Genomic DNA, 24385 nt, shown 5'->3' with positions numbered 1-24385 from the left:
TTAAATGTAGAAGTGTAATTTCTAAAAAGAACAGGTCATAAATCTTTACCTTGAGATTGAGCAGCTCAAATCATCCTCAAAGCCATGAATCCTGTGAGTGGGGAGGACGTCACGTCACCAAGTTAAAGCTCTGAGCTGCCTAACTCAGCCACCTCCAAACGGCAAAGAAAACATTTTCTAAGCGGAGGTGGATTTGCAAATTCAAACTGAAAGTAATTAGGGCCTAGGGACACTATTTTCCTTCCTCTTCAGTTCATAAAGTAAGAGAAAACCTACATCCGACTCAGTGCTAGATAAGATCTTGTTTCTTCTATCCTCCAAGCTAACATCCTCAGCCAGAGAACCATCCCTGTCTCGCTCTTGCTTTCAACACCTCTGAGGATCCGTCTGTAGGTGTAGACAGCTCCACAGGGAGCCAGAGATCAGGTCCCCTGTGCAGCGGGGCCAGGAGGAAATGCATTACGAGTGAGAGTGAGATGCGCATGTGTCTCCCCTTAGAGGACACTTTAGAACCGTGGTTAATGGGAACACGGCTGTTTCAAAAAGAACCAGAGCCTAAAGAAGAGGGCTCTACTGAAGTCATATCAAGTTTACCTCCGCGGTACATCCTTAGGGACTGGAAAGTTTCTAAAGATGACACTGTCTAAACTATCAGGTGAAGAAAGGCACGGCATTATTTTGCACGGAACTTAGAAATACAGAAGCGTGACTAAAGCTTTTTTTTTTTTTTTTTCCTTCAGGTTTTAATAGGACCCAGGGCAAGACATGCTGTCAGTCATCACAGCGTGATCACAGGAAAGACAGAACCAGGCTTTTCCATAGCAGATGATGCAGTTCTCAAAACCAGCCACATCGCTTTGATCAAGTATGTGGATTATGAGGTTGACTTCCCAGATATCTTGATACGAGAAAGGAAGTATCCTAGATAGGAGATAGGAAAAAGCGCTAAAGTGGTACATTCCTGGCTGTTCCGTGTGGGTGTGTGAATCTATCTGGTCAGCAAGTCATGCCTTGATTGATCAACGCCAGGTACACTTAAAAAACAGAGCGTCTGCCAGGGAGACTTATCAACTAGAGCATCTGGATCTAGGAGTTCAGAATTAGACTCGAGACTCTTGCATCCAACCTAAGATACTGCCAGCAAGCTTTCCACGGTGACATTTATTTCATTCTAAGTTTAAAACATGCTACTATCTTGTTAAAAAGTCTATATTATACTGAGTTGGTCTCCTTTTCTGCAGAACATTTGAACACTAATACCCATTAAATAATTACCCATTTTACACACACACACACACACTTCAGCTGCACCCATGGCATGCAGAATTTTCCAGCTAGGGACTGAACCTGAGCCACAGCAGTGCCAACACCGAATCCTCAACCACTAGGTTATCAATGAACTCCCCCAAAATATTTTTAAAAATATATGTGATGGGGTTTTTAAAAAATTTTTTCACCTCTATTCATAACACCACCATAATAATTGTTCTTAAAGACCTTGTCTGTTACTTTTATAATCTGTATCAGTTCCAGATCAGTTTGAATGATGGAGTTTCCTTCTCCTAGGCTGTAATGTCCTGCTGTTCTGTATGCCTGGTAATTTTTGATTGGCTGTCAGGCATCCTGAATTTCATCTGGGTGCTGGACATTGTGCATTCCTACAAATGTGTCTGGGCTTTGTCCTGGGACTCCATTTCGCTACTTGGAAATAGTTGGATTCTTTGGGGGTGATGTGTTGGGTGGGATTAGGGCACTGTTTAGTCAGGGCTAAAGACTCCCCATTACTGAGGCCAAGACTACTGCTAGGACGCCACCCAGTGCCCCATGAATCATGAGGTTTTCCGCTCTGGCTGAAGGGCTACCTGCAACCAGGCATGAGTACCAGACATCACTACCGCTGGTCCCTAGGGTGGCTCCTTCCTGAGCCTGGGGTGGTTTCCTTATGCGCCCGTGCTACGCATCGCTCAGCGGAATCCCTGAAGGGGACACCTGCAAACCTCTGGGGTTCTTTCCATGGGGCTCCCTCTTCTCTGGTTCCCTGCTCCACACGTTCGAGCTGCCTTGGTACCTCCCAGCTCCCAGCTCTGTCTTTCCAATTGGAGAGCCTACTGAGGCTGCCTCTGCTCATGTCCCAGGCCGGAGCTCTCTCAAGAAGGAAAACAGGCTGGCGGGGGGGGGCCTCACTTCATGGGCTTCTCCCCCTGCGGGACCACTGTCTTTCCATGCTTGATGTGCACTGTCTTGAAAACCACTGTTTCACATATTTTGTCCTTTTCTTTTCTTTTTTTTTTTTTGGTCTTTTTAGGGCTGCACCTGCGGCATATGGAGGTTCTCAGACTAGGGGTCGAATCGGAGCTATAGCCTCCGGCCTACACCAGAGCCACAGCAATGAGGGATCTGAGCCGCAACTTCGACCTATGTCACAGCTCATGGCAACACTGGATCCTTAACCCACGGAGTGAGGCCCAGGATTGAATCCAAGTGCTCATGGATCCCAGCCAGGTTCTTTATGACTGAGCCATGATGGAAACTCCCACCAGCTACGATTTTTTGAACAGCATCAAAGTTGCATAGATTATTTTTGAAAGTGTCTCTGTCTTCAATTCTTAGTAATTTTACAAAATTATACTAGTTATGTATCCATCAACTTGCTCTCTTTTTTGGAACAGTATCACAGAGACAAAGATCCTGAAAAATACTTGGGGGATGCGGGGGAGGGAATCTTGAAACATTTTTGGGCAAAAGTTCTTTGCAAGCTAGAGGAGCTCTGATGGGTTAGAGGGTTGCAAGATCTTTTATCGGAAGCCACCCCTGGCCATTATTATGCCATTCCTTTGAATGGCTTTCCTAGTCTCGCAAACAGGTTTTACCCAGCCACCCACACGTCTCAGCCGTCTTCTGTGCAATGAGTGAATGTGCCTCTGAGACGGATGACATGATTATTAATGCAATCACATACTGGTGCATATTTTGTTTTTTTTCCCCGGTTTTTGGACTGTCACAATAGACAAGACTGTTCATACGTCTATCTATGGACATAGGTGTAAATATTTTGCAGGGTCACTCCTGGGTTGTAGAATTCCTACATAAAGTGGTCTGGACATTTAGAGTTTTGAAAGGTACTGCCACACTGTCCATTCAAAAGGACAGTATCTTATATTCCTACCAAGAATGTTTCCCCAAACCCTTTTAAACACCAGTGGTTATCAACATTCCAAAGTTTGCCAAATTTACAGTTGAAAGATAAGATGTCAATATTTTCATCTGGATAATACTGTAATTATGCACTTTTTGAATATGTGAAACCAAACACTTCTAAAGCCACCTAAACTTGGGTGTTTGTTATGTGGTAATTTTTTGCTAATTTTCTTCTTAATTCTGCCTTTGGATATTGGCATATTTATGTCAACATCTCTTCCAGGGTTAACCTAGGCAACATTTTTCTTAAATTCACCCATTTCACTAATCCTTTAAAATCCACTTGCGTCGTTGTGCAAAATGCTCTTTTCTAATTATTTCAATTGCTCCTCTATTTTTTTCAAAACAAGCATTGAGTTTTTTTTTTAATGATTGTATTTTTTTACTTTTATTTTTTGCCTGCACTGGCAGAATGCCACCGTTCCCAGGTCAGGAATCCAACCCGAGCCACAGTAGCTTGAGCTGCTGCGGTGACAACGCTGGATCTTTAACCCACTGAGTGAGGCCAGGGATCGAACCCGCAACCTCAGGGTTCCTAGGTGGATTTGTTTCCACTGCTCCATGACGGGAACTCCTGTTTCTACTTTCCAGCTTCCCTTTTTCCACTTCCTCAGCTGCTCTCGCCCCCCAGGTAAATAGCAGTCCTCACATGTCCTGCTTCAGATAAGCAAATATATTCATAGCTCATGACTCCCCCCCAAGTCTCACTGTGCCCTTCCTTCCCCCTTTTCCATGTTCTTCCTCCCCTGTCTCTGTTTTTTTAAATTCACATAAAACGTACTGAATGATCATTAAATCCAAGGCAGACCAGCAGGTGCTCTGAAAGATACATGTAATGAAATATAAATCCTTGCCCTCGGGGAGGTTGTTCTGTTTGGTTTTGTTGTTGTTGTTTTTTAAGATACGGCAGACAATTGTGATGATCTTTATACAACTACCGATGTGATAAAAAATAATAAAAAATAATAAAAAAAGATGGTGGACAGAACATTGCAAATCAACTATACTAAAACATTTTTTCAAAAGAGACAGGGTTCCCCCAAATATCCATTTCCCTTGGGAAGGCTTTATGGCCTAACCCTAACGTCACCTTGGCCGTTCCACCCACGTGTCACCACACAGCGGGAACTCACGGAGGACGTGGTCCGTTATGTCCCGATCGCTATGTGCTATTGGGGTCAGAGCCGCCCGTTTCATCTGAAACAGGCTTTTTCCCCAAGGAGGCCTGTCTCCCGGCTGCCTTACCTTACGGACGTGACAGGAGAAAAGGACGTTCATGTATTTGTCCTTCCGCTTCAGCTCATTCGCGACAGGGACGAAAGTGCCCGAGGTCTGAGGGGTGTCTGGCTTCTGAAGGAAAGAGGAAACACGATCAAACGAGCAGGCTTCGCACTTTCGATGAAAAGGCACCATCTCAGCGTACTGCTTTATACCCGAACTCCACTCACACGTGGACCTGTGACCTCCCCATCCCAGGCGACAAGCTCCTAAAGGGTTATTTTAACCCCAAAGGTCCTGTGACAGTTTAAAAATAAGGAAGGGGAGGGAGTTCCCATCGTGGCTCAGTGGTTAAGGAATCTGACGAGGAGCCATGAGGTTGCGGGTTCGATCCCTGGCCTCACTCAGTGGGCTAAGGATCCGGCGTTGCTGTGAGCTGTGGTGTAGGTTGCAGACGTGGCTCAGATCCTGCACTGCTGTGGCTGTGGTGTAGGCTGGTGGCTACAGCTCTGGACCTCTAGCCTGGGAACCTCCATATGCCACGGGAAGCGGCCCTGGAAAAGGCAAAAAGACAAAAAAAAAAAAAAAAAAAAAAAAAAAAGAAAAAGAAAAGGAAGGGGAGAGAGGATGCAATACAGCTTTGGGAATAATTGATAGAAAGGTGGTAATTTTAAAAAGCTACTGAATTATGCAGGGGGAGGTTGAAATGATCAAAGCCAGATTATCAAATGCACCCAATACATCTGGATACGAGGCAGAGGAGTCTTTTTTAAAGTGACGGCAACATCACATCCTGTACAAGGAGAAGCGATATCATCTTTCGGGTTATAATCACTCATAGAAGTTTAGTTTTGGAAGGCATCTTAGCCTTTCTATAAATGCTTGGAGAAAAAAACTTCTCTTTTTCGGTTCAGGGAGCAGATTCCACTTTCTGGACTTACCGAAGCGAGATAGTTGCCCTCCCAGGCCCTCTGGAGTCCGAGGTCAGCCCTTTGGCCCTTCAACATTTCCACGGCTGCCACCTTTGCCCTAACCTGGGGCAGGTCTGAAGCAGGTATGGTCTTGATGAGCTGGGATGCTCTCCACCTATAAGGAAATAAACCCAGTGTGTTCCCTTTAGAAACACCAACCCATTCATTCCCCCAAATAACTGATGCTGCCGTTCAGGAGAATTGAATGACATACACGTTACCCTAAAAAAAGGAAAAATGCCTCCAAAATACACACTGAACTTGTGAAAATACACAGTTAGGAGTTCCCTTGCAGTGTAGTAGATTAAGGATCTGGTGTTGTCACTGCTACAGCTTGGGTTGCTGCTGGGGGGGCGGGTTTGATTCCTGGCCCAGGAACTTCCACATGCCTTGGTCATAGCGAAAAGAAAAAAAAAAAAAAAACAACAACGCATAGTTTATGGGGACAGAGATTTCTATAAAACTTGCTTTGTTTGTGTGCTTTGGAAGCAACCAGAACTTACTGATACAGGGGCTCTTGTGGCATCTATAGTTAAGGCATAGCAACTTTGGATTCCTCACTCATCCATCCAACAGATGCTTTCCAGGCATCTGCTAAACTGCAGTGCTGTTCTAGGGAGTGGGGCACAGCAGTGATCCAACAGACGCAGGTTCTTTCTGCAAGGCATTGGAAAAACCATAATCCGAAAAGACAGATGCACCCCAATGTCCACTGCAGCACTATTTACAACGGCCAAGACATGGAGGCCACCTAAATGTCCATCGACAAATGAATGGACTAAGAAGATGTGGTACATATACACAATGGACTACTACTCAGCCATAAAAAAGAACAAAATGATGCTGTTTGCAGCAACATGGATGGAACTACAGACTCTCATACTAAGTGAAGTTAGAAAGTGAAAGATGGAGTTCCCATTGTGGGGCAGCGGAAATGAATCTGACTAGTAACCACGAGGCGGCAGGTTTGATCCCTGTCCTTGCTCAGTAGGTTAAGGAGCTAGTGTTGCTGTGAACTATGGTGTAGGCCAGTGGCTACAGCTCCGATTTGACCCCTAGCCTGGGAACCTCCATATGCCTTGGGTACAGCCCTAAAGAGCCAAAAAGAAAGGGAAAAATTCCAACATGTGGAATCTAAAAAAAAAAAAAAAGGATACAAATTTATTTGCAGAACGGAAGACTCAGAAACTTAGAAAAACTTATGGTTACCAAAGGGGACTGGAAGGGGGGTGGGAGGATGGACTAGGGGTTTGGGATTGGCATGTGCGCATGGAGGTATATGGAATGACTGGCCAGGGGGGACCTGCTGTATAGCACAGGGAACCCTCCCAGTTTTGTGTGATAAGCTATGTGGGAAAAGTATCAGAGAGAATGGCTATGTGTATATGTGTGACTGGGTCACTTTGCTGTGCAGCAGAAATGATCACAGCCTTGTAACTATACTTCAATAAAACTTAAAAAAAAAAAAAACCATAAGATAAGCCCAGCATAAATGTATAGGATGTATGATGTGGTAAGTGCTATGGAAAAAAAGGAAGCGGAGGGGACAGGAGTGCAGCAGAGGGAAGGGACAGGCAGCAGGTGTGAGTTACAGGGGGCGGACTGGGAGGCAGCCCGAGGAGGATGTAGGAGCAGAAGTGGAGGAGCTGGCTGTGTGGACACGTGAAGCTAAAGCAGGAACTCGGGGAAGAGGAGCAGGAGGGGGCGCCAGAGGGAGGGCCAGGGAGGCCACGAGGCCATTCCTAGGATTTGGCCTTTATTCTGAGTCATTGGAAAAAAATTTTTTTTTTTTTTTAAATGGCTGCATATGGAGGCTACTGGGCCAGGCGTCAAATCTGAGCTGCAGCAGAGGCCGACAGCACAGCCACGGCCACAGAGGATCTGAACTGCATCTGTGACCAATGCTGGATCCTTAACCCACTGAGCTAGGCCAGGGATCGAACCTGCATCCTCACAGAGATGACGTTGGGTTCTTCACCCACTGAGCCGCAATGGGAACTCCCGTTGGAACGTTCTAGACAAGGAAGGGAGGTGACTTGCTTTCCACTTTCCAGGATCGTTCTGACGGCTGTGTGGGGAAAGGCTGCAGGGGGCTGGGAACAGGATAACCAGTGAGGAGGCTATTTCCACAAGGCACAGACTAGAGGATGGTGGCCTGGCTCGGGGAGGTGGCGGTGGCGGAGGAGAGAGGTGTGGGCTTTGGATATGCTCTGAAGGAAGGGCTGCCAGGATTTGCTGTCAGCCTAGATGTGGGGGCCAGAGAGCAAGAGGATTTCAAGATGACTCCAAGCTCTCTGGCTGAAGCAACTGCAAACATAAACCAAAAAGAATCTATTCCTGATTGAGAAAGGCAGGTACAAGTCTTTTATGCTCTTAGCTGCATCCTGGTCTGACCTGATACTTCTGCCCTCATTTCTGCCCGAGGAGCTGGAGGCAGGGTTGGCTGGAGGCAAACGGACAATCTCCTGATGGTGGAAGAAAAAAAAATCAGGGCCAGTGGTTCTCACACTCTGCTTCCATGGAACACTGGGCTGAGATGCAACTAAACCTGGAAAGTGGCGCCCTATTTCCCATTTGGATCCGTAAAATGTTAGACTGTTTTCGTGTAAGAGCTTTCTGAGATGGATTCTTGTTTCAGGAGTGTGACATGAGCTTAAACGTTTTCCTCTCTTCTGAATTCCACCTGGAAGGACCAGATAAATATAAAAATAAGGAAACATCTAGACTACCCCTGGAAAATGGGTGTGGTGCCAATAAACTGGGAGACCTGAGGACTTTCTGGAAGATCTGAAGCCGATGGAGATGGAGATGTGAGCGGTTCAGGGCTGAGCCATCTGCTCAGAGGCAGGAGAGAAGCCCTGGGGCATCGACGCCCCAGGCAGCGTCACACCGCCGCAGCAGCAGGGCTGGGAGAAGGGCAGGAGGGAGGGTTTCGAGGCGGGAGCTGTGGCAGCCCCCTTCATGTAGAACTGCTGTCCAGGGTGAGAGGGGACACCAGCCACAGCAGAGAGGGCCAGAGACAGCGAGCTGCCAAACCACCAATGACAGCGTCAAGGCTTAATATCACCATGAAAGCCTCGTCTCTACTGTTATTCTTTTCTTCTTAGGGCCACACCCAATGGCATAGGGAGGTTTCCAGGCTAGGGGTTGAATTGGAACTGCAGCCGCCAGCCTATGTCACAGCCACAGCAACATCAGATCTGAGCTGTGCGTCTGCAACCTACACCACAGCGCATGGCAACACCAGATCCTTCACCCACGGAATGAGGCCAGGCATCTAATCCACATCCTCATAGATGCTGGTCCAGGTCGTTACTGCTGAGCCACAGTGGGAACTCCCTCTTCTCTGTCTATAGCTAACCAGCACTCCAATGGGACAGACTGTCCTAAGATCATTCCCAAAGAGGCTGGAAGAGTGACAGGCATTGGGGCCAAAGTCAAGGACTTGAGTGACAGGCAGGCGGTATGACATTAAGCGACCTGCTGAGCCTCTGTCCTAACTAGCCCTTCAGCCCCAAATTTCTCCTCGGTGGGGAGAGGTCCTTGCGAGGTCTGCCGATCTGTTTTCAGCCTGGGTGCCTGGTCAGCCTGTCCCTCCTTCACCACCAGGACAGAGTGGCCAGGACAGAGCCCACAGGGGACTGATTCCAGAGGCTGCGGCCAAGCGCTGTGCTGGGGAATTGGGGACCCAACCCGCACAGCACAGGGAGGGTGGCACGTGCTTCTCACCCTGATCGAGGGAACGGCCGTCTATAAATACACGTGTAGCCGACAACAGCCGCAGCCTGAAAAGTCTGCAGCCTCAACGATGAAGAAGCTACATGTGAGGAGGCTCCCAGCCTTTCCGGAAGAAGGAGGAATTGCTGTGATGAACTTGAGCAAGTGTGAGCACGACGAGACACACACACACACGGAGATGGTCGGGGAGAACACAACGCCACCATCAGAGCAAAATCCTCAGGATTCCACATATCAAACATTCAAGGATCAATGAAACACGATACGGTGATTAGAGCAGGGGTGGGTAAACTACGGCCCATGCCAAATCCAGCCTGTGGAGCTCAGAATAGTTTTTATGTGCTCAACAAAATAATACATGTGACAAAGACCACATGTAGCCCACAGAGCCTAGCCCACAGAACCTAAAATAGTTACCATCCGGCCCTTTAAAAAGTTTGCCTTAGAACTAGATCAACACAACTGGCAAGATTCATTCAGAGACGGAGTGTGTGTGTGTGTATGTGTGTGTGCGTGCAGTCAACACACAGAGCAGACGTGTTATTTTCAAAATGCTCCTTGACTCTAAGCCCCGAGAAGACTGGGAGTGTCTTTTGCATCTTTCTTGTTTGTCATTGTATCCCTGGAACCCAGGTCAGTGCCTGTGATGGAGCAGGCACTGAGTAAATATTTGCTCAATGAATAAACTGAATTTTACCAAAATGAGTCAATTCCAGGCCATACGTAAAGCTTCCAAGTCTAAGAAGCAGACTACACGGGCCACACTGCAACACAATCCAGATCAACAATTCTTGGAAGTTCCCATGGGGTACAGTGGGTTAAGGATCTGGTGTTGCTGCAAAGGTGTGGCAAAGGTCGCAACGGTGGCACAGGTTCGATCCCTGGCCCGGGAACTTCCACATGCTGCCATGTGGCCAAAAAAAACCAACCAAACCACCACCACCAACAAAACTGAAAAACAAAAACACCACAGTAATTTCTTGATGCCATCAAAAATATCACATAGCTCCTTATTTATTATGATGGACAGGTCTGCAGGACTTATGTTTAAGTAAAATGTATATATAGAATCCTGCCTGTGGAAAAAAGAGGAAAAGAATCTCAGGTGCACACACACACTCAGCGTGAGCAAACGTTTCCATGCACTTACTGTGTGTGAGGCACTATCTGAGATGTTTACAAATATTTACTCATAATACAACCCTAGGAGCAGGTGCTCTGATTATGGTCTGGGCCTGCGGCACAGAGAGGGTAATTCATTTGTCCAAGATCACACAGCTTGTCAATGGCAGAGCTTAAATATGAACCCAGGCTCCAGGGTTGGTGTTCTTAACCACACTGTCATGCCGTCTCATATGTGTTGGTAAATGCACAAAGAGTCAGAAGGACACAGACTAACTGTTAACGTGTGGTTCTCTTAGGGGAAAGAAATAAATGGGAAGAGGACGGAGATGTGGAGGATTTCAACTTTATGTGCTGTACATTTTTTATTATGTCGCTTAAAAGATGAGCATGTTTCCATAGATTACTTCATTACTTTTTAGATTATGTCAAAAATGCAGGTGACTGATGATATAATTCATGACAAAAACTTGGAGTTCCTACTGTGGGGCAGTGAGTTAAGAATCCGACTGCAGGGGCTCAGGTTGCTGCAGAGGTGTGGGTTCGATCCCCAGCCTGCTGCAGTGAGTTAAGGATCTGGCATTGACGCGGCTGTGGTGTAGGTTACAAGTGCAGCTGGACTCGATCCCTGGCCTGGGAATTTCCATATACTGTGGGTATGGCCATTAAAAAAAATTCCGGAAAAAAGTTTAAAATTTATCTATGCACTAAAAAGGCTGCCAAGATTTACAACCAATATTTATAGTATTATACTGGAAAATGGAAGGTGGAGGCGCTTTTGCTTTCAATAATTCTCTCTTCTTCCATTTTTTTCTTATGAACATTTTTTTTAAAGCAGATGGGATATGTATTAAAGAGTTTCCCCCCATGTATTTTTTTTCTTTATCTTTTGATACCTGCTACCAGTTTACATTCAACACATCAATCAGTTGGTGATGCTCCTTGTGGAATAGCATGATGCCAAATGACCACATTTCAAAACTGTTAGCTTAGTGTATGCGACTAGAGGGCTGTGTCTAAGACACAGCTAAATATATCTGGTGCACACTGGCAGCCGATACGCTCAAAAAATGAGGAGAACAGATCTATGAATAACTATAAAGTCAGATTCAAGGCAGTTTATTAAAAAATGAAGATGAGTTGGAAACATATCAAATGTCACGTGGGTGTTAATTATTTATTAAAAAAATAGCTTGCTCTTGTAAGTCAACTATACTTCAACAAAACAAAACAAAACAAAACAGAAAGAGGGAGTGTCCTGGGAGCTCAGTGGGTCAAGGATCTGGCATTGCCTCTGCAGGGGCTTGGGTCCCTGCTGTGGCAAGGGTTTGATCCCTGGCCCAGGAACTTCCACATGCCATGGGCGTGGCAAAAAAAAAAAATGCTAAACAGAAAGAGACTCCCGGACATAGAAAACAAACTTATGGTTCCCAAAGGGGAAAGTGGGGGGGGGGAATAAATTAGGATTTTGGGATTAACAATACAAACTACTGTATATAATAAAATCGGTAGACAACAGGGATCTACTTCAAGCACAGGGAACTATATTCAATTCTTGTAGTAACCTATAATGGAAAAGAATCTGAAAAACAATGCATATATGTGTATACAGGTACAACTGAATCACTTTGCTGTACCCCTGAAACACTGTAAAGCAAATATACGTCAATGAAAAAAAGATATCCTGAGAGTATTAAAAAAAAAAAAACAAACAAACACCCAGCTTGCTCTGTGACAAAGTTTTCTCTCCCTTTTACTTTAAAATCACACGGGGGAGTTCCCGTTGTGGCGCAGTGGTTAATGAATCTGACTAGGAACCATGAGGTTGCAGGTTCGGTCCCTGTCCTTGCTCAGTGGGTTAATGATCTGGCGTTGCCGTGAGCTGTGGTGCAGGTTGCAGACGTGGCTCGGATCCCGAGGTGCTGTGGCTCTAGCGTAGGCTGGTGGCTATGGCTCCGATTAGACCCCTAACCTGGGAATCTCCGTATGCCGTGGTAGCGGCCCAAGAAATGGCAAAAAGACAAAAAAAATCACATAGGAACCTTTACAAAAGTCATCGACTGGGGCCCCACCCCCCAGCTCCATCAAACAGGACTTTGCAGAGGTGGAATTTAGGCGTCATGTGTTTTAGAAACTGCTTGTGAATGTCGGTGCCGGATAGAGGCCACCACTCGGAGAGGACAACAGACTGCCTCGTGGAAATTACATGCGGTGTTAGTAAACAGATTTTGCTAATAAACGAAAGTAGAGGAGTTCCCGTTGCGGCTCACTGGGTTAGCACCTGACCGTGAAGACACAGGTTCGATCGCCGGCCTCACTCAGTGGGTGATGGATACAGCGTTGCTGCAAGCTTTGGTGTAGGTCACAGATGTGGCTCGGCTTTGGTGTCACTGTGGCTGTGGTTACAAGCCTCAGCTACAGCTCTGATTTGATCCCTAGCCTGGGGACATCCATATGCTGCAGGTGCAGCCCTAAAAAGAAAAAAGCAGACACATCATGCTAATAGCTTATCTGAAATATGGCCAGATCCAGAGCTTGCGGCGTGCTGCTGCCTACGGCTACAGGAAAAAGAAATGGACAGCTCTAGTATTTGCAGGGGTGAGCATAGGCCCTTGAAAGGGACATACAAGAAGGGGGAGAAAAGGTAGAAGCCAGAGTCCCACAGCAAAGAGCAGAGCCAACACCATGGTCTTGGGTTTGTGACTTCATGTATTAAGTGTGCTGCCATAAATAGGCGCAGCCCATACCAACAGTCCTTACCTATTAAAAATTGCCTGCAGGGCCTCCTCGAAACGGCAGAGAACTTTGGGCGGGGTTGGCCACTGTACGTGCTTGCCGTAGTCCCTCATGGTCCTGATGCCGTGGAAACGTCTGGCCACCTCATGGATGTAGGACTTCACTTTGTAGCGACGGTAGTAGCGGATAATCGTCAGAGCCGCCTTGGTCCTCTTGTACCGCATGCGGGCCAGGGTGCCTCGCCACACCTTCACAACAGACGGGGGAGAAAAGGAAAACGTTGCTGGCTGGCTGTCTAGCAGGTCACTTTGAAACCACAGAAACTCTGGAGTTCCCGTCGTGGTGCAGTGGAAACAAATCCAACTAGGAACCATGAGGTTGCAGGTTTGATTCCACTCAGTGGGTTAAGGAGTCAGTGTTGTCCTGAGCTGTGGTGTAGGTCACAGACGTGGCCCGGATCCCGAGGGGCTGTGGCTGGCAGCTGTAGCTCTGATTGGACCCCTAGCCTGGGAACCTCCATAGGCCTTGGGTGCAGCCCTAAAAAGAAAAAAAAAAGCAAAAAAAAAAAGAAATCATAGAAACTCCTTTATTTATAAGCTCAAATGGGGACTTTGCATGTGTCACAGAATCTGCCAGAACCAAAGCAGGTCAATTCTGCTTGCCACCAACAGGTGGCGCAAGGAGCCATGTCTGTCATTTTGATTCAGGGTCTAGCTGTTCATTATCTTCAACGGAATGTGGGCTGAGTTGGAAGCAGAGCCCTGTTCTAACTTTATGGTCACGAAAAGAAGAAAGTCAAAATACAAGTATCTTTGGATAAATATTTTAAGAACGTTGAAAGGCAGCAAGATGAGTCAGAAACCCAAGACATCACCATCCACGGTTCTCTTACGAAACCCAGCTTTACCTAGATCATTATACACACTGGCCACCCGTGTAACGTCCTGTGGGATGTATGAACGGATTTACACACATTTCCGTGAAGCTCCTCTCCCCAGGTGCCCTGTAACCTACCAAGAACGTAGATGTGTTCCTGAGGAAAGGGTTAAATTTTTTTCAGTGCCCAGGAATCGAGACATTCTATAAATGTTTCAAGGCTTGCTTTTATCCAACCATGGTCAGGTCAGAGATCCTTATATGTGTATATATATATTTTTTTCTTTTTTTCAGGTTCCTTTGTCTAGGTTCCCATACTTCTCAATCTCTTGAATAAAAAGATTTTTGGTGTAATAATCTTCCACTCCTTACTGGCTCTTCCCCTAAACATGCTCTCTCCCACCAAACGTACCCTTTTTTTCTTCTACAGTATCAAGCCTTTTCTTTTCTTTTCAGATGACAGTCCCGAGATCCCAACCACCTCATTGTTTTCTCTGATAAACTCCTCGTGGATGCTGCCACTATGCTCCAGTTGGTCGACACTGCTGCTCTGTAAGACTGTTCCAATTCTTAGGCTGACAGTGTCGCCTCCCTCTGTAGGGAGCCAAGGTATTCAACCTCTAGTTCCCACCCCTCAGGATGGGTTCTCCAGGGCTCCGTCGGGTTCTTTTATTTCTCCTTAAGTTCCCATGCCACCCATCAATTTCTCCCAGAAAAACTCATGGGGCACCTCTTTCTTTTAGCCATTTCAGGCTGGTCTTCACTGAGACGTTCAAACATGTGCCCCTGGGCTTGCTACGCCCTGCCTTTCCCTGCCTTTCCAGCCTGCGGTGCCGACGTGATGGGGTCGTCCAGGACCCCACAGAGGAGCTGGAGGGTCAGGAGACACCACGAGGTGTGAGGGAAACACAACACAGGCGCAATTGGCGATGAACACGGAGCTGGCATATAAAGAGAATCTACAGAGAGGCAGGGAAAGGTCACTCGTCGTGGCATCAGCAGAGTAACCCTTTTTAGTCAAAGCAGCTCTTGAAGCCAAATCCATCAGGCACTCGGCTTTGTCAGGCCTCCACCCAAGCCCTAAAGTAAAGGTCCCATCTTTAGCATCTGAAAAACCCACAATTAGAGGGTAGAAGTCTGCGATGGGATTTCTTAAAGAAAACACATTTTCTGAAGTTTCATACTGTTTGTTGGTTTTGTTTTTTTGCTTTTGTTTTTAAGAGGAAGGAAACGAAAATTCCCTGGAACCACATCTATACAGGAAATCAATCTTTAATTTTCAAGAAGTGTTAATTATTAAAATATTTTTGGTTAGATTTTTCAGTAACTTGAAAAAATTTATAAGGAAGTCATTTTTAAGGGGTAGCTTTTTAAATTTTATTTTAAGACAAGTTTTAAGATTTCATCTGGGAGTTCCCGTCGTGGCGCAGTGGTTAACGAATCCAACTAGGAACCATGAGGTTGCGGGTTCGGTCCCTGCCCTTGCTCAGTGGGTTAACGATCCGGCGTTGCCGTGAGCTGTGGTGTAGGTTGCAGACGCGGCTCAGATCCCGCATTGCTGTGGCTCTGGCGTAGGCCGGTGGCTACAGCTCTGATTCGACCCCTAGCCTGGGAACCTCCATATGCCGAGGGAGCGGCCCAAGAAATAGCAACAACAACAACAAGACAAAAGACAAAAAAAAAAAAAAAAAAAAAGATTTCATCTGCATCCTCGGTTTATTTAGGTTTTGTATAGTTGAAAAGTCAAACAGCATAACAGTCCTATCAAAACACAGTAGGAGTTCCTGTTGTGGCTCAATGGAAATGAATCTGAGTGGTACCCATGAGGATGTGGGTTCCATCCCTGGCCTCACTCAGTGGGTCAGGGATCTGGCGTTGCTGTGAGCTGTGGTGTAGGTTGAAGATGTGGCCCAGATCCTGCGTTGTTGTGGCTGTGGCGTGGGCTGGAGGCCGTAGCTCCAATTCAAACCCTAGCCTGGGAACTTCCAAACTATATAAGTTAGTGACTTTTGTTTATTTATTTATTTTTTAATTTTTCAGGGCTGCACTCGAGGCATAAGGAGATTCCCAGGCTAGGGGTCTAACTGGAGCTACAGCTGCCAGCCTACCCCACAGCCACGCCAGATCCATGCCTTGTCTGTGACCTACAGTTCACGGCAACACTGGATCCTTAACCCATTGAGTGAGGTCAGGGATCGAACCCGCAACCTCATGGTTCCTAGTTGGATTCGTTTCCGCTGCGCCACAATGGGAACTCCCCTCTCAACCCTTATCTGCTTCTCTTTCTGATTCCTGAGACACTGCTGATAACAGCGGATGGGGATCTTGTCATGGTGTGAGGATGAAAGGAGCCAACACACACAGAAGACTGGTGGGTCTCTGGGACTCCCTAAGCACTGATTCTTAAGATTAGTTGAAATCTATCCTTTCTTTTAGTAGGTGGGGTCACCGTCTCCTCTGCACATGCAGATTTTCTGCCTCAGAAAATTCTTCGATGCCTATGAACCATTCCTCCTCACTGTGCCACTTGCCCCAACGAGTAAGTTTCTTCCCCTGAGGACACCGACGGGATGTCCAAGACGGAGATGCCTGAGTCAGTCTTTACAGCTGCCCAGGACAGGTGCACCGAGAGCTGGGGCTCTGGGCAGCTGCCATGGGCTTCCCTCCTTAACGCCAGTGAAATCAATCCCTCAGAGCTTTGCTTCCCTGAGGAGGAGGTACCGTGGGCTTGTGGCTTCGCTGGGGACACGCAGCCTTTCCCTGCATCTTGTGGAGCTTTTGTCTTGGTTTGCTTGTCATAATTATTCCTAGCCAAGGCTTCTCTCTTCCCTGCCCACTTGGTGACACACCTTTTTGATTGTGAGGAAAGACTCTTTGCTTGTCTTCCGGATGGAAGAAAGGGTCCCCAATGGGGGACGTGGGGGGGTGTTGGTCTGAGCCTTTCCGCTAGTAACCTTTCCTAGTAACCTTTCCAGGACCTTCAAGGGTGGTGAGACTTTCAGAACACCCTCCTTGGGCTTTTCCACGTTCCATTCTTCTCTTTTAGGAAATGCTGATTTTTTTTTTTTTTTTTTTTAAGCACTTTCGATTCAGTCCCTTTCATTTTCTGGATGGCCCTTCTCAAAGTTTACGGTATGAGGCTGGATTGTTTTCTTGGTTTTGGGGTTGATGGCATGTCTTTTTTTACATTTAAAGAGGAGCATTTTAATAATGACATTTAAAATGTTGTTTTTACATGTTTGTTAATTCCAGCAAATTTGGGGGAAAGGAGTTTCATGAGCCGGCAGTTATATCATCACCTTTATGAAGTCCTTCAGGCTTTATCTATTTTTCTAACACCAGAGAAAAAGTAGCAGTGAAAAACTGCAGAGGCAAATGATCCTATGGGGAAAAAAAGCCATGTATTTTTTCCTTACAATCTAAGCATAGAGGGTTTAAACAGATCCCTCCCTTAGAGGTTTGTGTGTTTGTGAGCAAGGAGGGTTGCTGATTTTCTCACCAAGGCTCTGAAGCTTGGAATTCAGATTTCCCCATTTCCTTCTTTGTTTAAAGAGCTTAAACTGCAGGATTTTTCAAGTTGTCCAAAGCCTACCTCCACAGAGGACTCTGCCTGATGACAGAGTGTCAGGGAAAAATTAAATGTTACATTCAATAAGCAAATGCTTCTCGCTGATTTGAATACACCTAGAGAGATTCAGCAAAAAACAAAACAACACCAAAAAAACCAAAGAGGGGCCTTTGTTAGACAAAACGAACCCTAAAGGTGGAAGCACTCAGATATTCTGTGCGTGCATCAGGATACGGCGCAGGAGGGTGGAGGCTGGAAACTGAAGGAGACGTGCTGGGGTCTGGGTGAGGAAGTGATTAGAAGACACATGGCAGGGAGCAGAGTGACAGAGAAGACGGCCAGCAGGTCATTTCTCAGGTGGAACCAAGGAGAAAGGCAAACAGAGCGGCTGACTCGGAGGGCACAGCTGGGGTATAAAAAGAGAACACCTGGAATTCCCATGGTGGCTCGGGGGTTAACGAACCCAACTAGTATCCATGAGGATGCAGGTTCGATCCCTGGCCTTGCTCTGTGGGTTAAGGATCTGGCCTTGCTGTGAGCTGTGGTGTAGGTCACAGACTCGGCTCAGATCTGGCGTTGCTGTGGCTGTGGTGTAGGTCGGCGGCTACAGCTCCAATTCCACCCCTAGCCTGGGAAGCTCCATATGCCATGGGCACAGCTCCCCCACCCCCACAAAAGACAATAAAATAAAATAAAGAGAGAACACCAGCACCACAGGGCACACATCCTTGCCATTGAATTCTGGACCCAATTCCTCTCTTTAGCGCCTTGACCCCCTATGGTCAATTCATAACACAGCAGCCAAGTGAGCTTTTTAAGACCAAAATCAGATCAGAGTTCCCACTGTGGCTTAGTGGTAATGAACCCAGCTAGTATCCATGAGGAAGAGGGTTCGATTCCTGGCCTTGCTCAGTGGGTTAAGAATCGGTGTTGCTGCAAACTGTGGCGTGGGTCACAGACTCGGCTCAGATCCCGAGTTGACATGGCTGTGGGGCAGGCCGGCAGCTATAGCTGAGTGGACCCCTAGCCTGGGAACTTGCATATGCCATAGGTGTGGCCATAAAAAAGCAAAACAAACAAACAAAAAAACCCAAACCAAACCAAACCAACAAAACAAAACAAAGTCAGATCTCTTCTCTGCTTAAAGCTCTGCCTCGGGGCTCCATCTCCCCCTCAGTGAAAGCCAAAGATCCTTCACCAAAGGCCCAGGTGATCTGGTACTGTCACCACACCCAGCTCTCCCTACCCATCTCGCCTGAGCTCCAGCCACACAGGGGGCTCTGCTCTATCCTGCACAGACCCCTGTGTCACCGTGGGCACTGGCTGTTCTCTTGGCCTGGAAGGATCTTCCTCCAGACACCCCAGGGCTTCCTCACTCTCTCCATCTTTGCTCAGACGTCTTCCCCAAGGAACCCCGCCCAGACCATCTTGCGTCCACATTCCTCTTGCCTCGGCCCTCTCCTCCCGGCCACCACGCTCTATTTTTAATTCTTGCCTCGGCACTTACACTTTCCCACACCTATAATTTACATTGCATTTTGTTGTTTATGCGCCCCCACCCCCAGGAATTTAAGCTCTACCGGGCCAGGGATCTTTGCCTTTTTGGCTCACGGAGGAATCTCCACTGCCTAGAACAATGCCAAGGACGCAGCAGCCACTCAACCATGTTTGTGGAGTGACTGAATGTTTTCAACTTCATCTTCCAAGCCTGACAGTGAATCTTTTATTTTGCTGTCACGTTTTTCAAGAGCCCATCCTTGTTCTCTGAAGCGTGTTCTCTCTTAAAAGCATGCTGCTCTTGTTTTACCAAAGCATCATCTCATCCTTCCTCTCACGTAGACGAATCGTGCTTTTTCTTTGCGTGCTGCTCCCTGCATTGCCCCTGTTACCTCAACATCCACTCTTCTCCATCTGTCTTGGTCTCGGTTTTCGGAGCCAGAGACCTTGCTCCAGCGTCTGGGGACCCTTGGCCATCCATGCATTGAAAGGCGCTAAAACATGTGCTTTATGGGTGGTAGACTTCACTACAGGGTGATTAGCTGGGGACCAACCATCAGTGGGGGACCCTGGGCCTGTCCATATCGTCACCAGCTTCCTTTTTGCTGCCACAATTCTGGATGGAGGGGACAGGGGCGAATCTTTAGGATCTAGACTTTCACTTAATTTACTTGGTTTCAGTATGATGCCTGACTCCTCTCCTCCACTGATGCCCAGTGTCCCCGAGCCCAGAGCTTCTCTGGTTCAATCTCTTCAGAGAAAACTTTGCCTTCTAGCAGAATGAGACGGAGGAAGCCCTCTTTGTGAGGTCCAGAGAAGACCTGGGTGTGTAATTGCTCTTTACACAGATTTTCGACCCATCTCCTCCTTCAGCACCGCCCCTAACCCCTACCCTACAGAGGTACGTGGTCCTTCCCATCCTGCCTCCTCCCCTGGCCCAGGGGCTGGGTGACGGCCTTGCTTTTCCACCCTCTTCTCTGCAAGCACTTAGATGTCAGCTTTCTCCCCTAGCTTGGGGACCAACCGTTCGTCCATTTACCTCCACAGTTAGGTGGATGCCAAATGTTACGACTGTGGCTCTATTTGTCCTTGTGGGTATCTCCAATTTTTATCCCTTACTGTCGATGGAGGGGTTTTGAGAGGGAGTGGATAAAAACACGGCCTGCCATGTTTAAAGAGATGTTCTATCATGCCATCTTCATCCTACCACAGGTCCCTCTGGTACATGCTTCCTCTGTGGCCAGGCATTTCAAAGCAACATCTGGCAGTGATTTTTTTTTACTTGCTTTTTTTTTTTATTACTCAAATGAATTTATCACATCTTTAGTTGTATAATGATCATAACAGTCTGATTTCACAGGATTTCCATCCCACAGTCCAAGCATATCCCCCCACCCCCCAAACTGTCTCCTTCGGAGACCGTAAGTTTTTCAATGTCTGTGAATCAGCATCTGTTCTGCAAAGAAGTTCCGTCTGTCCCTTTTTTCAGATTCCATATGTCAGTGAAAGCATTTGATGTTGGTGTCTCATTGTATGGCTGACTTCACTTAGCATGATAGTTTCTAGGTCCATCCATGTTGCTAAAAATGCCGGTATTCCGTTCTTTTTAATGGCTGAGTAATATTCCATTGTGTATATGTACCACATCTTCTTGATCCACTCCTCTGTCGATGGACATTTGGGTTGTTTCCATGTCTTGGCTATTGTAAATAGTGCAGCAATGGACATCGGAGTACATGTGTCTTTGCAAGTCGTGGTTTTCTCTGGATAGATGCCCAGGAGTGGGATTGCTGGATCAAATGGTAGTTCTAGGTTTAGTTTTCTGAGGAATCTCCATACTGCTTTCCACAGTGGCTGCACCAATTTACAATCCCACCAACAGTGTACTAGGGTTCCTTTTTCTCCACACCCTCTCCAGCACTTATTGTTTGTAGACTTTTGGATGATGGCCATTCTGGCTGGTGTAAGGTGGTACCTCAGAGTGGTTTTGATTTGCATCTCTCTAATAATGAGTGACGCTGAACATCTTTTCAAGTGTTTCTCGGCCATCTGCTGGCAGTCATTAACGTACAAGATACACTTTGCAAAAGATGTAGGGTTCTAGGTTACACACTATTAATAAGCAGGTCCCTTACATACCTTCAGTTTAAGCTTCAGAAACAAACCTAGGTCCGCTTTCCGTCTTTCCCTAGTTCTTCATGTTTTGTTTTTCTTTTCTAGTCATTATGGATGCCTGTGCCCAAACAGTTCCCTGTTGCCCCGACTCTGATATTCTCTTGGGTTTTACAGCCAGAATCCTTCAAAAGTCCAGCTTCCAAGCTTTCTAGGCCCTTTCATACCTCAGGAGAACTTCTGGGGGAAGCACCTTTTTTCGATTTCCATCCCTAAGTCCTCCATAGAGTTTATCTGGCTGAGTTCTGACAGCTTATGGTTGTTAGAGTCGCGGTGGAGGAAAATTTATTAGGTACCAGGTTGAGCAAATTGTAAAACACACAACCTTTATCTTTGGCATCTATACAGCCCATCAAATGTAGACTACTGCATCCATCTGGAGATGTTTCATGATTGACTCATCAAGGCTTGGCACCTCCTAGGAGTTATTTTAAAGGAAGATGCAAAGACAGAAAAAACTTCCTGAGTTATTCCTCCTCAACTCAAATATCTCTAAGAGGGACAAAACAGATAAAGACCTAAGGTGCTGCTTTAAAAATGTTAGTGCCTATGTTTTTACCAGAATAGCAGGTTAACAGATACCTCAAAGAAAATAAGACAGACTGCATGTAATTTGTAGTTTCTAAGCATCAATTCTGACACCAAATTCCTTGTTTTTTTTTTTTGATAAATTAATAGCACTTTCACAGGACCTAGAAGAAAAATTAAAAAATAATGACACAACCAAATCTTCAGTCAATAAATAGAGGTGAAACTATTCAAATAAAGAGAGCAACAACAAAAAAGCCTGTGTGAATCTGATCACTAGAAATTGTCCGGATAAACTTAAAGCATCTGTGTGGGGGTTGTAGTTTCGAAATGGTCACCTCTGAGCTTTACCTTGGTCTGCAGACTAACTTGCCAAGTTAGCTGACGTGCGACCCTTCCTTTGAGACTCACAGGTTTTATATATGACCTTGTCCAGACCCATCAGTCCATCATCCCCTGTAGTTCATACAGTTGTTGCCTATTAGGATGGTCCTGGCATCTGACAGCTTCCTTGCAACTGTAACTTTAAGAAGCAATGGTGCCCCTTAGTGAAAGCAATGAACTCAACATTCACTGCTATCAAAACTCAAACTGTGGTTATTTTGAAGATAAAGGCAAACAAAATTACTCCTCCTAACAGGTTAAGTAATTCTGATGGGCCTTTCAGGATTTAATTGTGTTCAAAAGTAAACAGTCTATGGAACTCTACTGAAGTGGTTGCTTTCTTCTGTTTGGTTAAAAAAAAAAATTTTTTTTTCCCTAAAAGAAGAGGTACGAAGTTGATAATTCACCTTCAAAATCTCTCAGGTCAAGGCTATTTCAAAACTGCTCTTTGACATAGAACTTTGGGGCTCTGATCAAGTGTTTGGGCATTTTGGCAGATCCAGGGAGGTGTCTGGGGATGGTTTTGTTTTTTGTGAAGATGCGTGTTGACTCCTCCACCCCCAGATCCACTGTCATCCAAGACTCGGGTAGCTTACCACCTGGTCAGGGGACAGGCTAGCCTTTCATCTTATGTAACAAATGTGTTAATGTTTCTCCCTTTATATCTAGGATCAAGAAGATGCAGAACTTCTTTAAAAAAAATAATAATCCAGTACAGCTTTGCTTCAGATGCTGACGGTGATCTCAATTTTGAATGGTTTCCTAGATCACTCAAAAACTCAAATAACCTGTATTTGAAAAGACCAGCCAAAGGTGCATTCTAATGTTCCTTTCTATAGAGTTCCAAAAGTGAATTCTGGAACACGAGGGCTTTGAAATTGCTCCCTGAAAAGAGGGTTCCATTTTCTTTGTCTCTTTTTTCTTTTCTTTCTTCTTTTTTCCTGCCTTTTTTTAGAGCCGCACCCACAGCATATGGAAGCTCCCAGGCTAGGGATCAAATTGGAGCTGCAGCTGCCGGCTGACACCACAGCTCACAGCAACATTGGATCCTTAACCCATGAAGCAAAGCGAGGGATCAAACCCTCAGTGCTCATGGATCCTAGTCAGGTTCACTGAGCCACAATGGGAACTCCCGAGGGTTCCATTTTCAGTAAGTTTAGGAAGGGTGCCTACTGCAGTTCTCTTTTGGAGATTCATGATGTCCATTAGCCTATAAGAGCTCTGAGAAGTTCTACGTACATAAACCTATTTTAACTTCGTTCCACAAAATTTAAAACATATTTAACCACAGAAGCCTCTGTACACAGATTACTCATTCATCTTGAAGGGGACCAAGATAGGCCACCCCCCAGATATGCCACAAGCGAGATCAAGCATTTGTTCATTCTATAAGAATTGCCCAAATTCCGACTGCACGCATAGTTTCTGTAGGAGATACAGAGGAAAACAGGGGACATCTATGATATCCTAGCAAAACCCCTTGAGATAACTGGGAAACAATCACACCTGATCCCTTGAAAAGTAAGACCTGGTCCAACACTGCAACAATGTAAACCATGAAAGGGAGCCTGAATCCCTGTCTCAGGGAGGCTCTTTCAAGGAAGTCCAGCACCACCAGAGGGACAGCTCCCTGGCTGGCACTGCATGTGGGCGGAATGCAAAGACTCTCTCCTTGGTGAGGCCAGTACTTCCTAGAGACAACTGGGGGAAGGAGGCAAACCTGGCAGCCTTCAGGCTCTCTGCCTGCAAAGCAAAGATGTCACACAAGAGGCTTTATAGGAACACGCATTCAAGAACAGCTGCTGATGATAAACAACAGTTTCAAAATGCTAAAGGTTCTTTCTGATCCAAAGTGCATCTGGAACTGACAACCCCTATCTTTGACTTTCATCTGATTACTGTTCTGATGCCCCAGGGAAGGGAGAGAAAACACTATTTCATTATTATGTATCAGGCCTCACGCCAGACACTTGTCATACCCTAAAAATAGGAGTTCAAAAGCACTTGGGCATGACACGTATTTGTACCTCGCTGCTCTGTTTCTCTTACTAATAACTCAACATTACAAAAGCTGGAGATACATGTGACTTAAGTTTCTTGAAGTCATACATTAATATGGATGCTGCTGGCCAAGGGCTGGCTTTGAGAAACTATCACTTTTCAGACTTAAAACCCTGCTTCTACAGAGGAGTCTCATGAAGAGTCACAGCTCTGGTTAGTGGCCTGATTCTGTCTGGAGGCAGGAGGAGAGGGTGCTGGCAGGGTTCTGCTTAGACCTGCACTCTTCAGTGTACTCCTGTATCCCTCTCATGCCATCAACTCCCAGTGTTCACTCCAATGGTGATACTGGGTGAAGATGCTTCCTGGAGGGGGAGTT

The 24385-nt window shown here is 46.2% G+C and overlaps 1 protein-coding gene across 10 annotated transcripts in view; it reads right to left on the bottom strand.

The window, feature by feature from the left end:
- The window catches only part of MYO1D (myosin ID), a 368579-nt gene that overhangs the window by 159017 nt on the left and 185177 nt on the right, over positions 1 to 24385 (bottom strand). For 7 of the 10 annotated variants that reach the window (XM_021067447.2, XM_084985190.1, XM_084985193.1 and 4 more), the window contains exons 17-19: positions 13008 to 13231; positions 5358 to 5502; positions 4444 to 4548 (exon numbers count right to left, since the gene is read on the bottom strand). In XM_021067447.2, the coding sequence (XP_020923106.2) occupies positions 4444 to 4548; positions 5358 to 5502; positions 13008 to 13231 (474 nt within the window). The remainder of the gene's footprint in view (positions 1 to 4443; positions 4549 to 5357; positions 5503 to 13007; positions 13232 to 24385) is intronic. The other 3 variants (XM_084985191.1, XM_084985194.1, XM_084985197.1) reach the window with 1 other exon arrangement.

Source organism: Sus scrofa, chromosome 12 (assembly GCF_054392235.1).
Source record: "Sus scrofa isolate SSC_HxYL_T2T_F1_AM1 chromosome 12, Sscrofa_HxYL_maternal_Yorkshire_Landrace_v2.0, whole genome shotgun sequence".
Classification (NCBI taxonomy): Eukaryota; Metazoa; Chordata; class Mammalia; order Artiodactyla; family Suidae; genus Sus; species Sus scrofa.
This window is presented reverse-complemented; position numbering and strand designations above follow the sequence as displayed.